The following is a 14,639-nucleotide window of genomic DNA, read 5'->3' as shown; positions in this document are numbered from 1 at the left end:
AAAACCGGAGGAACGTCCGCTCACCTGGAGGAGTGTACGCTCAAACCGCCGACTGAAGTGCGCCGATTTCGGAGGAATGTACGCTCAAAACCGGAGGAACGTCCGCTCACCTGGAGGAGTGTACGCTCAAACCGCCGACTGAAGTGCGCCAATTTTGGAGGAATGTACGCTCAAAACCGGAGGAACGTCCGCTCACCTGGAGGAGTGTACGCTCAAACCGCCGACTGAAGTGTGCCGATTTTGGAGGAATGTACGCTCAAAACCGGAGGAACGTCCGCTCACCTGGAGGAGTGTACGCTCAAACCGCCGACTGAAGTGCGCCGATTTTGGAGGAATGTACGCTCAAAACCGGAGGAACGTCCGCTCACATGGAGGAGTGTACGCTCAAACCGCCGCCCGCTGAGAAGTGTGCCGATTTCGGAGGAATGTACGCTCAAAACCGGAGGAACGTACGCTCACCTGGAGGAGTACTAATCGAAGCAGGAAACCTTTAAAACACGAGACATGGCGATCCTTTGTATAAATCCAAATAGGTGTACAAAACAAAAGTAGGAGATAAAATGACAATTAATATCAGAACCCACAGTTTTTTTTATCACAACAAGCTAACAAAGATTTCTTTCATAAGTATTTCTTTTATAAAACTGAAGACGTAGCGCTAGCGCTTTACTGTTTCTCTGAAAATCAGACGTTTTAAATCTTGCACGAACGTAAGTGTTTGGTCCAATGTATCGTCTGGGTCGATATAGCAAACAGGGTTATCAGTGTGATATTTTAGCCAGGTCAGCGAGAGCCCGCTTTATTTACCAAGACAGACCATAGTCAACATACTTGTTATGCAGTAGCATTAAGCTTTACGCGGAGGAGGCCCGTAACACAGGCAAGTACTGCTGTGATATCTTCAAGCTGTAGTGCAGTTTTGGGACCGGAATACGGTGAGTAGGACTATTTGCATTCCTTTTTGATAAGTGTACAAGCTCCAAACGATCATGGTCTATTTAGTGACAAAGTTTATAATGTGGGCAAGGGTCTACGAAAACAAGCATGACGGAGTTGGAAACTTTTGATTGAAATCGCTGTTACATGCTTATTTTTTGCTGTTCTTGTTGCCAATTCGTATAATTACAATAACAGTTTAACAAAAGTACACGTATACTGTTACTCATATCTTATCCTTTGTACGTACGTCTCCGTCCGTAATAGATCAAGAAGTAAGAGACTTTTGCGCATTTCAACGGAAAATCCAACCATTGCAACTAGTAACTACTAGTAATAGCTTCATCATTTCAAAGCAAACTACTAGTTCACTACTCTCCAATTACAAGCAGAGGTTTGGGCTCATTTGTGGCGTTTTAGGCTTTTTTTATCGGGCTTTATTTTTTGACCGGTATTTTTTTTACGCCAAAAGCAAAAAAAAAAAGATACCAGTGCAAAAAAGAAGGCCCAATAAAAAAAAAGCAACAAAAAACGCTAAAATAAGCCCAAACCCAAGCCTCTGCTTGGAGATGAGTACTATATATATCTAGTCCATTGTATCTGGATAGGGCTGGAGCCTCAGTAGAGGTCACCATACCCCGGTTCAAAGGTGTGCGATAAGAAGGTGAGGTACTCTGCAAAACAAGCCAAAGATCAGCGGGTCGTCTGACACCAAACAATATGACGTATTTACATAAACTTTGTAACGAGTGCGGACATGTCGTGCAAATAAAAAGATGACCTGACTTTTATCGGTTTTGTCCATTTCTAAGGACAAGGAGATTGTTAGGTCGTCATGGCAACGAAGGCCGTTGTCTTGGTGATGTTCTTCATCACGACGATTCGAATCATAGCTGCTGCAGGTAACAACATTTCTTACTTTTATTTCGTGTATTTCTTTTGCTAATGTGGTGATTGCTTGCGTAAATTACAGATGGTTACAATGGTTCTCAGTCACTGGAATTGAGTTCTTTTCTACTAATCATTTTTAATTCCTTTTACATTTTGGACAAAATATTTTCTCCTGGTCTATCCAACACACGATGCACCTTGCTTAAGTTTTATCCGGTTTGTCGCGATGCCTTAAGTGCACTTTTCCGAAAGTTCCGAACGAATACATGTACCTATTGTACATGTACATCAGTTAAGCATAATTTGCATACTTGTAAAGAATGATTTGCATACTTGTGTAATTTGCATACTTATATTGCGTAATTTGCATGTTTTTATTTCGAACTTTACATATACTTGTGTAATTTGCATACTTTTATTGCGTAATTTGCATTTTTTATTGCGTAATTTGCATACCTGTATTGCGTAATTTGCATACTTGTATTGTGTAATTTGCATACTTGTATTGCGTAATTTGCATACTTGTCCAGACGTGGACCAGTCCTGTACGGACCCGCTGGGGATGGAGGATGGCCGCATCCTGAACAGCCAGGTGACGGCTTACTCCTCCTTCTCCAACAACAACAACCCGGCTACCGGGGCGGGCCGGCTGAACCAGGGATGGGCATGGAGACCGGGCGGCGGGGGTACGGCCAACTGGCTTCAGGTGAGAGATTGTGTCTGATACTTACTTTGGCAACAAATATGCACTGAGAGAAGGGCACTGGCCGTAGCCTCTACCAGGCTTCGGGGGGCGGCTGGAAAGTGTAGAAATTGGCCAAATAGAGAGATAACATACCGAGGGAGTTGGTCCGCTAGAAAGTACATTTTGCATTTTGCTGCGCCCGGAAAATGTACTTTCTAACGGACCAACTCCCTGCCTCTCAACTGTTCTTCCAGGTCTCCCTGTACAACACCACGCTACTAACCGGCCTGCAGACACAGGGAGGCAGCGGCGCGTCCGCAAAGGAGTACCGGGTGCAGTACCGGGAGGAACCGGCAGGGAATTGGAAGACCTACAAAAACCCAACAACGGGACAGAATATGGTAGGTAGGCACACAATGGGTACAGAATGTATACTAACTAACAACTTGAGTATCGCTCAATTGAGGCACGTATGAGATGCAGGCAACATGGTCTTGTCAAGTACCTGTTTCTAACACTATCCCAATTATACACGTAATTACTGTGTGTATAATGTCCTTGGATAAACCTAGAAGTCAAAAGATGAGCTGTGTCGACTTTGACTTTGTAATTATGAATATCATGTCGAACTATCGGCGATGTTTCAGGTGTTCAGCCGGCCGGATAACCACGGAGCAACCGTGCTCCACAACTTCGAGCCCGCCGTGTTCCTCCGGTACTTCCGCTTGAGGCCAGTGTCACAGTACGGTGATAGCTTCCGGATCAAGATAGAACTGCTAGGATGCGAATGTTAGTATCACTTTTGTCTATACTTGTGTGTTTGTGTGTGTCATTGTGTTTGTTTGTGTGTTACGTGTGTTACCAGCACTAGTGTTCTTGTGATTGTGTGACGGCGTGTGTTTGAGTGTGTACATGTACATGTGTGCATGTATACGTATGTCAGCGCGTTTGTTTGCTTGTGTGTCTGAATGTGTATGCGTGCCGTGTGTGTGTGTGGGGGGGCGCATGTGTGTGTGTGTGTGTGTGTGTGTGTGTGTGTGTGTGCGTGCGCGCGCGCGCGCGCGTGTGTATGTGTATGTGTACCATTTTATCACGTCTTAAGTCACACTTACCGAATACAAAATCTAGCAATATGCTGGTCGTAACACTCACAACAATAGGCTCAACACATTAAACAAAATTGTTTAATGTTGAAGCCCCAGCCGGTACTTGTGACGTCCCTCTCGGCATGGAAGACGGCAGGATCAGCAACACTCAACTGACGGCATCCTCGGTTTGCAACAACGACAACAGATTCAACCCTAGAAATGGAGCAGGCCGGCTGTACGGCAGGTTCCCCTGGAGGTAGATGTAACGCTCATTCTTGACAAACATTGCCACCATTTTAAAGATTCATTTCTTGTTCTGATCAGTCGAAAATTTGTGCATTACAATCTGGAAAGTGCAAAGGCATGATAATGCTCTTTTGCTTCAGAGCTAAAAATAACAACGCGAACCAGTGGTTCCAAGTCGACCTTCTCGAGAGGACCACCATCACCAACCTGATCTCACAAGGGTTTAACAATAACCACTTTGTCAGAACTTTTGAGGTCAGCTACCGCGACGACACCTCGGCGGCTTGGCAGATATACAGCAATGCCGACGGAGATAGCACGGTAAATACGGTATACGGTATTACTCTTGCTGCTTTCATGGTGAGCAACACAGATACTGTGAATTTCTAGTAAACCAAACTTATTGTTGCAAATTATGTTGGCATTATAACATGGAGATCGCCAAAGTCGACGACAAAAGATACTCGCTCTTGTTACAGATTTCTCGACCGGAAAGTGGTGCCGCAGCAGACCACAGTTTTGACCCTCCCATTGTCGCTAGATATTTCCGGATCAACCCTAGGAGTTGGAAACAGACCATACGCATGAAAATAGAGCTCTTGGGATGTACAGGTAGGGCAATATGACAGCTTATAATATTCTGGATTAAACCAGCTGATGACCAATGACGTAAAGATTATCTGTACAAGACCTATGTAGATTTTCAAGTTTTGACGATGCCTAACAGGTTTGGACTTTTTTGTCTATCAGGTTTAGCAGAAACTACGACTGCAGCGACCACTGCAAGAAGTACAACCACCACACTGCCAACCACTTCACTACCGGATACAACCACTGTATTGCCGACAACTATCCCAGATACAACCACTGTATTGCCAACCACCATCCCAGATACAGCCACTGTATTGCCAACAACTGTCCCAGATACAACCACTGCATTGCCAACAACTATCCCAGATACAACCACTGTATTGCCAACCACCATCCCAGACACAACCACTGTATTGCCAACAACTATCCCAGATACAACCACTGTATTGCCAACCACTATCCCAGATACAACCACTGTATTGCCAACAACCACCCCAGATACAACCACTGTATTGCCAACCACTGTCCCAGATACAACCACAACAATGCCAACAACTATCCCAGATACAACCACTGTATTGCCAACAACTATGCCAGATACAACCACTGTATTGCCAACAACTATCCCAGATACAACCACTTTATTGCCAACAACTATCCCAGATACAACCACTGTATTGCCAACAACCACCCCAGATACAACTACTGAATTGCCAACCACTATCCCAGATACAACCACTGTATTGCCAGCAACTATCCCAGATACAACCACTGTATTGCCAACAACTATCCCAGATACAACCACTGTATTGCCAACAACCAACAACGATCCCAGATACAACCACTGTATTGCCAACAACTATCCCTGACACAAGCACTGTATTGCCAACCACTGTCCCAGAAACAACCACTGTATTGACAACAACTACAACCACATTGCTTACCACAATCCCAGACACAACCACCACGTTGCCAACCACTATCCCAGACACAACCACAACACAAGCAACCACTATACTAGACACAACCACGACTTTGCCAACCACTGTCCCGGAGAAAACCACGACACTGCCAACGACTATCCCAGATACAACCACAACTATCCCCGATACAACCACAGCTATCCCCGATACAACCGATACATTGCCAACCACTATCCCAGATACTACCGCGGCAGTGCCAACCACTATCCCGGACACAACTACGGCGTCACTTCCAGAAACAACTACCACATTGCCAACAACGTCACTTCCTGATACAACCACCACGATTGAAACCACTATCCCCGACACAACTACCACATCGCCAACCACTGCCATAGATACAACGACGGCATTGCCGCCAACGACGTCACTTCCCGAAACTGCTACCACGTTGTCGACCACTTCACTTCCAGATACAACCTCCGAGTTGCCAACAACTGTACCAGATACTACCACGGCATTGCCAACCAACTCAATCCAGGATACAACCACCTCATTACCAACCACACCAGTCCCGGATACAACCAACGCGTTAACCACCACGTCACTTCCGGATACAACAACTGCGTTGCCGCTCACCACATTCTACAACACACCAATCTCGGACACAGCAACATCATTTCCACCCACGTATACGAATGCAACAACTCTAACACCCTCCAAACCCCCAACAAAATACCCTCACAGCACAGCAGCGCATAAAACAACGCCAGACCCTTTGACTACAGCCACGCAAGCCATTCTAACCGCCAGCACAACTTACAAACCTGTGACTGACGCAAAGCTATCGTCCACTGCAAAGAGCACTGTAAGCCTAGTCGACACGACTGCGGCAAAGGACGAGAAACCTGGCGGTCTGTCCAACCTTGACACCTCCAACACGACTACCATTTACATAGCTGCAGGGGCAGGGGGCGCTGTTGTACTATTGGCTGCTGTGATTGGAGTCGTCTTGTACAAGAGAAGAAGGTGTGTAGGGCCTAGTAGTAATAGTTTATGGTGAGCTATATAACTGGTGCTGTATCTATCGCAACAAGCTAGACACGACGTGAAATCATTCCTTCAAGTCTTACCTGTGTTCATTTCTGAGGGTAGCCGGGTGTTGTTTTGATATCGACAAGTCATAACACATCGACTCTGGACCTGTGAAAAGTTCTGGAAAGCAGGTATTAAGTTCTAAGCCTCTGTGCTGAGTCTTAAAACATTGATCTTCTTTGTTTCCATTTCTCAGGTCTAAAAAGCCGTCTGAACTTATCCTGATGGACGACTATGGAGAGAACGTGAAGATGGCAGACATGGAGTGAGTAGCGTTTGAGTAGATTTTTTTAGAACAGAATTTTCTTAACAACGCATTCAAGTAAGCACAACAACGTTAACGTTAATTGTCACGCACTTTGTCCACTACAGACCCGACGAGCTGGCTGTGGAGAATCCGATGTACGAGAGGTGCGTAGCATTTGGATAAATCCTTGAATTAATGTTTCAACTGCGTCCGCGTAAGCATAAGATACTATTGTTGGTCATATTAACATCACCATGACGTCACTGCCACCGAGTAGTCGGCAAAAAGCGGGTGACGGTTGGATGATTTGCCTACCAATAATTTGCATATGTGTTCAGATAATTTGCATGTATATGAGGTAAACAAAAACAGCGGCATTTTATTTCACCACAGGACTGAAGATGTCAGAGCCATGCGAATTGTAGACGACTTCAGCACCGCCTAACGATTCTACGAGCTGAATTCATCAATTTTTTTACCATAAAAAAGAAACGTTGCCGGCAGGATTCGAACCTGCGCGGGGAAACCCCAATGGATTTCAAGTCCATCGCCTTAACCACTCGGCCACGACAACTTGGATGATCTTATAAAGATCTTAGTAGTCCCACTTTGTCACCATCTTATTTGTATTGCAGCTTTAAAAAAACGCAAATGATGCAAAAATCGATGCAATATTTCTTATATTCTAACTATTCTGTATCTTGAGTGGTTTGTTTCTATATTAAGCTATTCCATCGTTAATATTTGTGCCCATCTGTCTTATAAATGACAATGACGTCGTGGTTTCACCGGCGCAGGTTGGTCTACGTACTAGTGCCATACAAGCTACAGTACTAATTCCAACCGCTAGAGGAAGATTTCCCTATCCATAACGTATAGAAAGGATGGTCTATTTTCTTTTAATACTCGGAAATAGAATAAAGGCTGAACTGAGAGGGAAGGTATCACCAAAATCTACACAGGGGAGGGCTAGGATTAACAAAACTACCCTGGTACAAACTAAAGTAGTGTGGAATATTCCCCTGGAATACAGACCAAAAACTGAGACTCAAGACAATATTGGCATATTTCCTTTATTGCAGATTATGAGAATTTCTAATCAACACATAAGGAATCCAGTTCTGAAATCTAAAGCTGTGCACAACAATTGAGATCCAACAAACTTTCTCCTCATGTGTAAAAGCAGTGTTTACCTTTAGGAAGCAAATGCTGCATCACATTTATTTATTGTAGTATGTTAGTTTATACAAAATTGTAGAGTTAACATCCAGCCAGCCCCACGGTGAGGGGCTGGCATAGCCAGTTTGTGTGACACAGATTACACATCATCCTACAACCCATTTTGCTACATCAGGATCATGTCTATTTACATTTTGCTAAATATTCCCTGCAAACTTATTCCATTCCAAGCAAACATGTTCCATTGTAGTGTAGACTTCAGCGTTTATTCAGATGACCCTTCCAATGTATGTAGTACGTGGGAACTTCTGCTGCAGATGTGGCCACTGGACCAGCAGGTGATCAGCCAGGTAGTAGAGCAGCTGTGCTGACAGAGATAACGTCTCCACACGACAGATACTCTCCACATAAACCAGGCTCACCTTCTTCAGTCCCAAGAACTGTGGGGGAGTGGGAAGAAGTTTGGTTAAGAATAATCTTTAGAACAGCACATACTTATTATGTAGTCATCATTGCAACTTACTGAATTGTTATATGTGTATCTGTTAATAAAAGTTTAAGTCCTTTCACCACCAGGTTGTGCATAGGGTGGCACCCATCTTTGATTCAGTAGCCCTTGGGCCACACAGTAGTGCAATCACTACAACAGGGGCTAGTCCACTGGTAGTGGTGTGTGTTTAACTACCATACTCTTTCCCAAATGCTGAGTGCTAAGCAGAGAAAGCAGTATGTACATGTACATGTGTACCATTTTTAAAGTCTTTGGTATGACTTGGCTGGGGATCGAACTCACAACCTACCGAACACAAGGTGAGCACTCTACCTATTGCACCAATATATCTGATCACACAAAAAACCTTGCACCACATATATTACTTGACCAGTCAGCAATTGTTTTTCTGCCTGATGCCATTTTCAGCCCATAATATTATATAATAATAAAAATATCTCACTGTCATGAGAAGTCCTGCAGCACATGGTGGTATACAGGTTCCAGGACCATTGCAAAGAATCTGTAAAAAAACAAACATATATTTAATAAATTCCCGATTGTCTACTTTAGATGCAGAAAAAACACTCAGATAACATTGTCCTGAAATGTCATAAATATGTCAGTGAAAAAATGAACTTAACAATAAGACTCACTAGATCTGGGGATATTCTAAACACCATAGGGAATGAGTAGAGTGTAGCGTATAAGGTGGTGAAGACAGTTGACAGCCAGGACTGGGCCACTTCACGACTCCTGGGCACCTTCTGTATCTCATACTGCAGGAAGATAACAACATAGTGTTATGTTGAGTTTGTAGAGGAAAGTAGGGTACAATCTTTGGTTCTCAATAAGTCAATAAAAAGGGCAGTATCCAGCATCTATTGTAATTATAATATTATGTTAACTGAAGTCAAACATATTGTTTTTGCTCTGTTTCCTCTTCTTCTCCAAACCAATAAGGTCAATGACCTGAACCAGACGTCTGTCACCATGGTAACTAGGGTTATATCATGTTGCAATTTCATAGCAGCATGCAGGGATTTAGACTCCTGTCTGTCTATCTATCTATCTATAATATTTCTCAGATCAGGCGCTGTTTTCAAATGCTTTAGATCATGTATTACTTCATGTTGGAAGACAAGGGTTTCAAAATATCATGAAAGACTTGCCGAATCCTTCTTCCCTGGGTGGGTTTCCCTCTCGAACCTGTGGACTTTTTCCTCACTCATCTGGTCCGTCTCAGCGATGATGTAATACCGAGGGGCGTACTTGTCTGATAGCCCGCTCATAAGACGGAGAACCTCAGTCGTGTGACCTCCTATAGATGTGCAATATAAATATTAATACATACTTAACGTAAAAATAATTTATAAGCTCGAATATTTTGCAAACTCCAAAGTTCGCAAAATTACGTGCCCCCTCCCCACGCACTTTTACACGGATTTCTCACCTGAGCCGACAACAACTACCGTTCTGATGGAACCACTGGATGCTGCAGTAGGGTTTCTGTCTTTCCCAAGTCCTCTGAACACAAAATACAACCTTAACAGCGCTAAAACTGCCGACAAACCTACAAACCACACTGCCAACACAGCTACGGAGGCCATCTTGGTTTGCTTGACCTTTGACCCGTAGTCAGCTGTGCGGAAGCAAGGTTACTCCCACTTGTGGGGCTCTGGTGTTTTCTTGTCTGTTTTTTTAAGTTTATTGAAGCTACAGATGCCGTAATTTTTATCACAGGCAGGTGATGTTTCATTAATGACCAGGTCGTCGTTTTCTGATAGTAAGAACATGATCTAACGCGAGTGGTTCACGTTTGAATGACTCAACTTGGTCACCTCAAGATTCTGCCCTCCCACAACATTTTGCCTACAAGACATAAATTCTTTCACGATCGAAGCGAAGGACTTGCAGTTGACTGATTCCTGAGAAGTAGCCACATTGCCGGAGGACAGAAGAGACCCTTTGGTTTCGACTTGCTTGTTTGAGAGACAACCAACGTCAGAGAAAGTGTTGGAAATTCCCCTTGTGTACTGAAAACCCGGAAGTACACGTAAGCACTGGAACATCTGACTTTATGACTCAGTTTGAAAGCATAGACAAACAACAAGGCCGCTGTACGTATACCTGTGGTGTACTAACGGAATAACAAAGATTTCTATAGTGAAAAGCCTGGTAACTGCACAGTTTGGGTCTGCCAAGAACCCTATACTGTGCATAGCTTCGTTGTTGGCACCAAAAATTAAATACCTTTTTAAGAGCTCGAGAGACAATTATTAAATTAATATTTGACTCTGAACTGGGCCATGCGCAAACCAGCATCAAGAAACCACATCTAGCGAGATATTAGACTTAAAACAAGGACAACAACAACAACTTCTTGCTGAGGACCCGCCATGTTGCTAGTCATGTTGCTTGAGTTTGCAGTAGTGGTGTTGGTGATATTGTTATGGCTGGTGTTCGTGCTGGCCCTGGTGCTGGCACTGGCAGTTTTCGTCAGCATCTACTTCTTCCCTCAGCTGGGCCAGACAGTCGTCAACTTCTGCAGGTTAGTAACTATGTCTGTGTAAAAATAAATTATGTTTACCTTCACAGAAGCAAAACATATTGTTTTTTGCTCAGTTTCTTCTTGTTATCCAAAAACATAAGGTCAATGACCTGGACCAGATGTCTGTCACCATAGTAACCGATGCTTCTGTGGTGTTGTGTTACATTATGTAGCAGGTGACAGAATTGGACTGTGTGACCATATATATGAATGTGTTTGAGTAATACTAGTAAACAGAATTACTTTGCTGGGCTAGACAGTGTGAAGGTAAACATTATTATAAGTACTTGCTTTGCAAATGTTACCTTTCTACTTGAAGATACATTTCATCAGAAAAAAAATATGTGTACTTTTCATGCAACAAGATTCTGCAGGTCAATTTAGTAGACAGGATGTTCAAATATTTAGGAGAATAACATGGTGACAATGTGAATACTAGTATTCTAAACAGGAGTTTTCTATACAGCATTTTTCTTATCAACATATACAATAGTCTGTGAAATGTGTTTTCAATAGCTCAATCTGTCCTTGCTATAGGGAAAAGTTCAACCAATACATCAACAGCCTACCTCGAGCTCCCCCTGGCCGTACAAATGGTACTGCAGGTGGTACAACAGGTGGTTATCAAAACCAGGACCAAACTGGCTCCTCTGGTTCAGAGTACAGCCGGCCCAGGGACCCAGGAGTCAGCTATGACTGTCCCATCTGTCTGGACAGAGCCAAGTTTGCCACTGAGACCAACTGTGGGCATGTCTTCTGTGGTAAGAACAATACACTAGTAATAGTATTGTATCTGTACAGCTGTGGTATAGCCACTCTTTGGAATAACACACCAGCTTTGCAGGCATGTAGCGCAGGGGAAGCTGGCTATATTACACTAAATGACTTGTTACACATATACATAGGCTCTGCAAATCTAACTGTACACACTTTTTAAAGCTATCCTAGTGATGATGCCCTACTGTACTTGGTGGCAGTGAGGTCTGCTCCAATCGAACTACATGTGTACTATACACCACATAAGCATTAGTAAAGGCTTGCCAGTTGCCACCTATGCCTTTTTGACAGATTTATTAATTTGTTTGACCTTTTTCATTCATTCCCTCACTCTATATTGGTACACCTCCTACAGGTCCATGTATCCTGAGATACTGGGACAGAGACACCAGACCTGTCAAATGCCCCTACTGCAGACAGTCAGTAAGTACATGTATTCAGGAAAGATTATACATTGTACAACCTTCTTTTATTGTATATTGGCTTTTTAACCTTCTTCCTGTTAAGGAATACCACTGGCAGCAATTAAGTTTCCTTTTATTGTAGGATTAGACCATAGGGAGAAGGTTGATATCTTGTCTGCTGTGTTCTTATGCTGCTCTGATCATGTGACGTGATCTCCTTCCCAGGTCACCCTGCTGATGAAGTGTTTCAGTGAAGAGGACCTGCGATCTCCTGACCAGGACTCTGTCAGTCAGCAAGTCATCCAGTATAACAGGACATTCCTGGAGGAGCCAAGAGGGGTAGGTGGTCCTAATTATGTTCATTCCTGGGCAAGACAATGTTCATAAAAGCCAGAACAGTATGTCTTTGTATTGTAATTACCCAATATGATGTTTTAAAAGTAAAGGGTAGGAATCCCGCCACTGCCACCAGTTTTATTTTAGCTGCAAATTAAAGATGTCCATACAACAGCAAAACTTGTGGAAGACTGACACATTGGTCCCTGAATTCACACCACATGTCCTACTGTTGACCAGACACAAGTCCTACACCACAGTAGTGCTTTTTGTCACAGCTAGTACAGATGTTTGGCGATAAAGTTACTGGGTATTAGTTTCTAATTGAAGATCCAAATTTGAAATACGAGTATCATTTAGTCAACAATGATAAAACTTAATTTTTTCTCATCCGCACAGTTCATCACATCATTGCGTGACCTGCCCACCATCCTGCGGCATGTTTGGGCAGACATGTTCTCAGTGGGAGGACTCTTCACACTGCTCACCTGGGAGCGCATGCCTGTCTATCTATTCACCTGTGCGCTCTACCTGGCCTCACCTATTGACGTACTCCCCGAGATGTTCTTTGGGCCACTTGGTCTCCTTGATGATGCGTATGTTGTCATACGCCTGCTGATATATGTGTCCAACGTCTATAGAAGAATTGTTGCAGAAATTGAAGTTGACTGATTCTATATTATGATTTTGTGACCTGTTTAATATTTGTTGCACCTTCACTGCATGCAATGGTAGGTAGTGTTTTTTGGTGATATTCTGGTGATATTGCATTGATTGCTCGGAAAAAAGGTTAATGCTTTGAAGAAATGCTTCTTCCTTTCAGGAATTTTGGGCTGAAATTGTGAACAATAATTTAAGTTTGAGAAATCTAGAGCTCCAATGTTCATTTAAATGAAGATATGTGTATGGGTACTACCCGTTAAGTGAATATAGCATAGAGACATGGATGATTCAAATTACATATACATGTATTGCCATTTATCTATTTATGTATTTTTAGCTGCCTGTATACATGTAATGCTACATGTATCAATCAAATTGTCATAATTTGATTCAGGCTTTTTTCTACTCTGAGCAGTAAAGTATGTACATATGTACATACATGCTGGGCTCTTGATGTTTGTCTGTGATTAGTTTCTTTTATCTTTCTTAGGCCAACTCTAGTGACAGAAGTACACATAACGTTACTTTTAATGCCTCCATTTTAACAGCATTCCTCATACATCTGTTGTTACAGTAATGTTCAGCCTTGATCACACCAGTGTAACCTTCGACTCTTAACTTAAAATAACTTCCCATCATCAATTAACATCAATAAAAATCTTCTTTTCTAAGTACAAGTACAAACAATTTATAATCTGTCCACTATGTATAATTCTCATACACTGTACACTTCAAATCAGCAACTCATAGCACTAAATAAATACAACTAAAGCTCAGCAGCCATAGCATTAAACAAAGATTGAACTGTAGGTCAGCTGGGTGATCTGATTTTCACACATTTATGCAAAAGTCTAAAATGGAGATAAATATATACAAGTATCACAAATTATGTGAAAAAGGTACAAATATCCTGTTGAAGTAATCCATGGCTGAAATAATACTGGTTTATCACCAAGCTGCTGTTAACAACAACATTTTGTTCCTAAAAAAAATTGTTTCTTTCACTATGAAGGTACCCTTTCTTCAGGACGTTGTTTCCTGTGGAAATTGTAAGTTTTTGTACCTTCAACCTGAAGTCTTTCAGACAACAGTTTTGCATTATAGTGCAGTGCAAAGGCTATATTTTACATCTGCAAGCAGTTTTCAACTTTTACTAGCCCTTGTGTAAAAAAAAAGCTGTTGTTCATCGTGGCATGTAGGTAGATTTTTACCTCCATGATCATGGTCAAATGACATGCTGCAAGGCTGCAGATTTTACTGCAACAAATTTCATTCAAGGTCCTCTTTGGGAACCAAAGGTTTTTAGTTTGATAAGAGAGTACAAAAAGGCATTTAAACTTACCAAAAAGTTTAAATGGAAATGTTGTCATTGGCATTTTGTTTACCTGAAAGTCTCTAAAATAGTCAGCTCATGTCTTGACACTGAGTAGAAAAATCATTACAAAAATTGTCATTTTGACAGCCGTCTAGATCTGTCATGGATACTTGATGGTTATGACATTTTAGACCACATTTACATATGTATCAATAAAGTACA

General features: G+C 42.4%; 2 protein-coding genes, 1 non-coding gene and 1 pseudogene across 3 annotated transcripts; 2 read left to right on the top strand and 2 right to left on the bottom strand.

The window, feature by feature from the left end:
* The first annotated feature begins 1,738 nt into the window (after positions 1–1,738).
* LOC109486068 lies at positions 1,739–6,724 on the top strand (annotated as a pseudogene).
* Positions 6,725–7,194: 470 nt separating this feature from the next.
* Trnas-uga lies at positions 7,195–7,276 on the bottom strand. Its single transcript has one exon. It is a non-coding gene; the product is annotated as a tRNA-Ser (tRNA).
* A 491-nt stretch (positions 7,277–7,767) lies between these two features.
* On the bottom strand, positions 7,768–10,234 carry LOC109486168 (UDP-N-acetylglucosamine transferase subunit ALG14 homolog). The gene is made up of 5 exons (XM_019789875.1): positions 9,825–10,234; positions 9,544–9,692; positions 9,028–9,150; positions 8,835–8,894; positions 7,768–8,321 (listed from the first exon to the last, which is right to left on the bottom strand). The coding sequence occupies exons 1-5, from the start codon at positions 9,979–9,981 to the stop codon at positions 8,151–8,153; spliced, it is 660 nt and encodes a 219-aa protein (XP_019645434.1). The 5' UTR covers positions 9,982–10,234; the 3' UTR covers positions 7,768–8,150.
* Positions 10,235–10,252: 18 nt separating this feature from the next.
* LOC109486156 (E3 ubiquitin-protein ligase RNF170-like) lies at positions 10,253–13,603 on the top strand. Its single transcript, XM_019789861.1, has 5 exons — positions 10,253–10,922; positions 11,460–11,683; positions 12,055–12,122; positions 12,329–12,442; positions 12,839–13,603. Exons 1-5 carry the CDS (start codon positions 10,771–10,773, stop codon positions 13,109–13,111), a joined length of 831 nt encoding a protein of 276 aa, XP_019645420.1. The 5' UTR covers positions 10,253–10,770; the 3' UTR covers positions 13,112–13,603.
* Positions 13,604–14,639: the final 1,036 nt, after the last annotated feature.

Source organism: Branchiostoma belcheri, unplaced genomic scaffold, assembly GCF_001625305.1.
Source record: "Branchiostoma belcheri isolate BF01 breed outbred unplaced genomic scaffold, Haploidv18h27 scaffold8, whole genome shotgun sequence".
NCBI lineage: Eukaryota > Metazoa > Chordata > Leptocardii > Amphioxiformes > Branchiostomatidae > Branchiostoma > Branchiostoma belcheri.
This window is presented reverse-complemented; position numbering and strand designations above follow the sequence as displayed.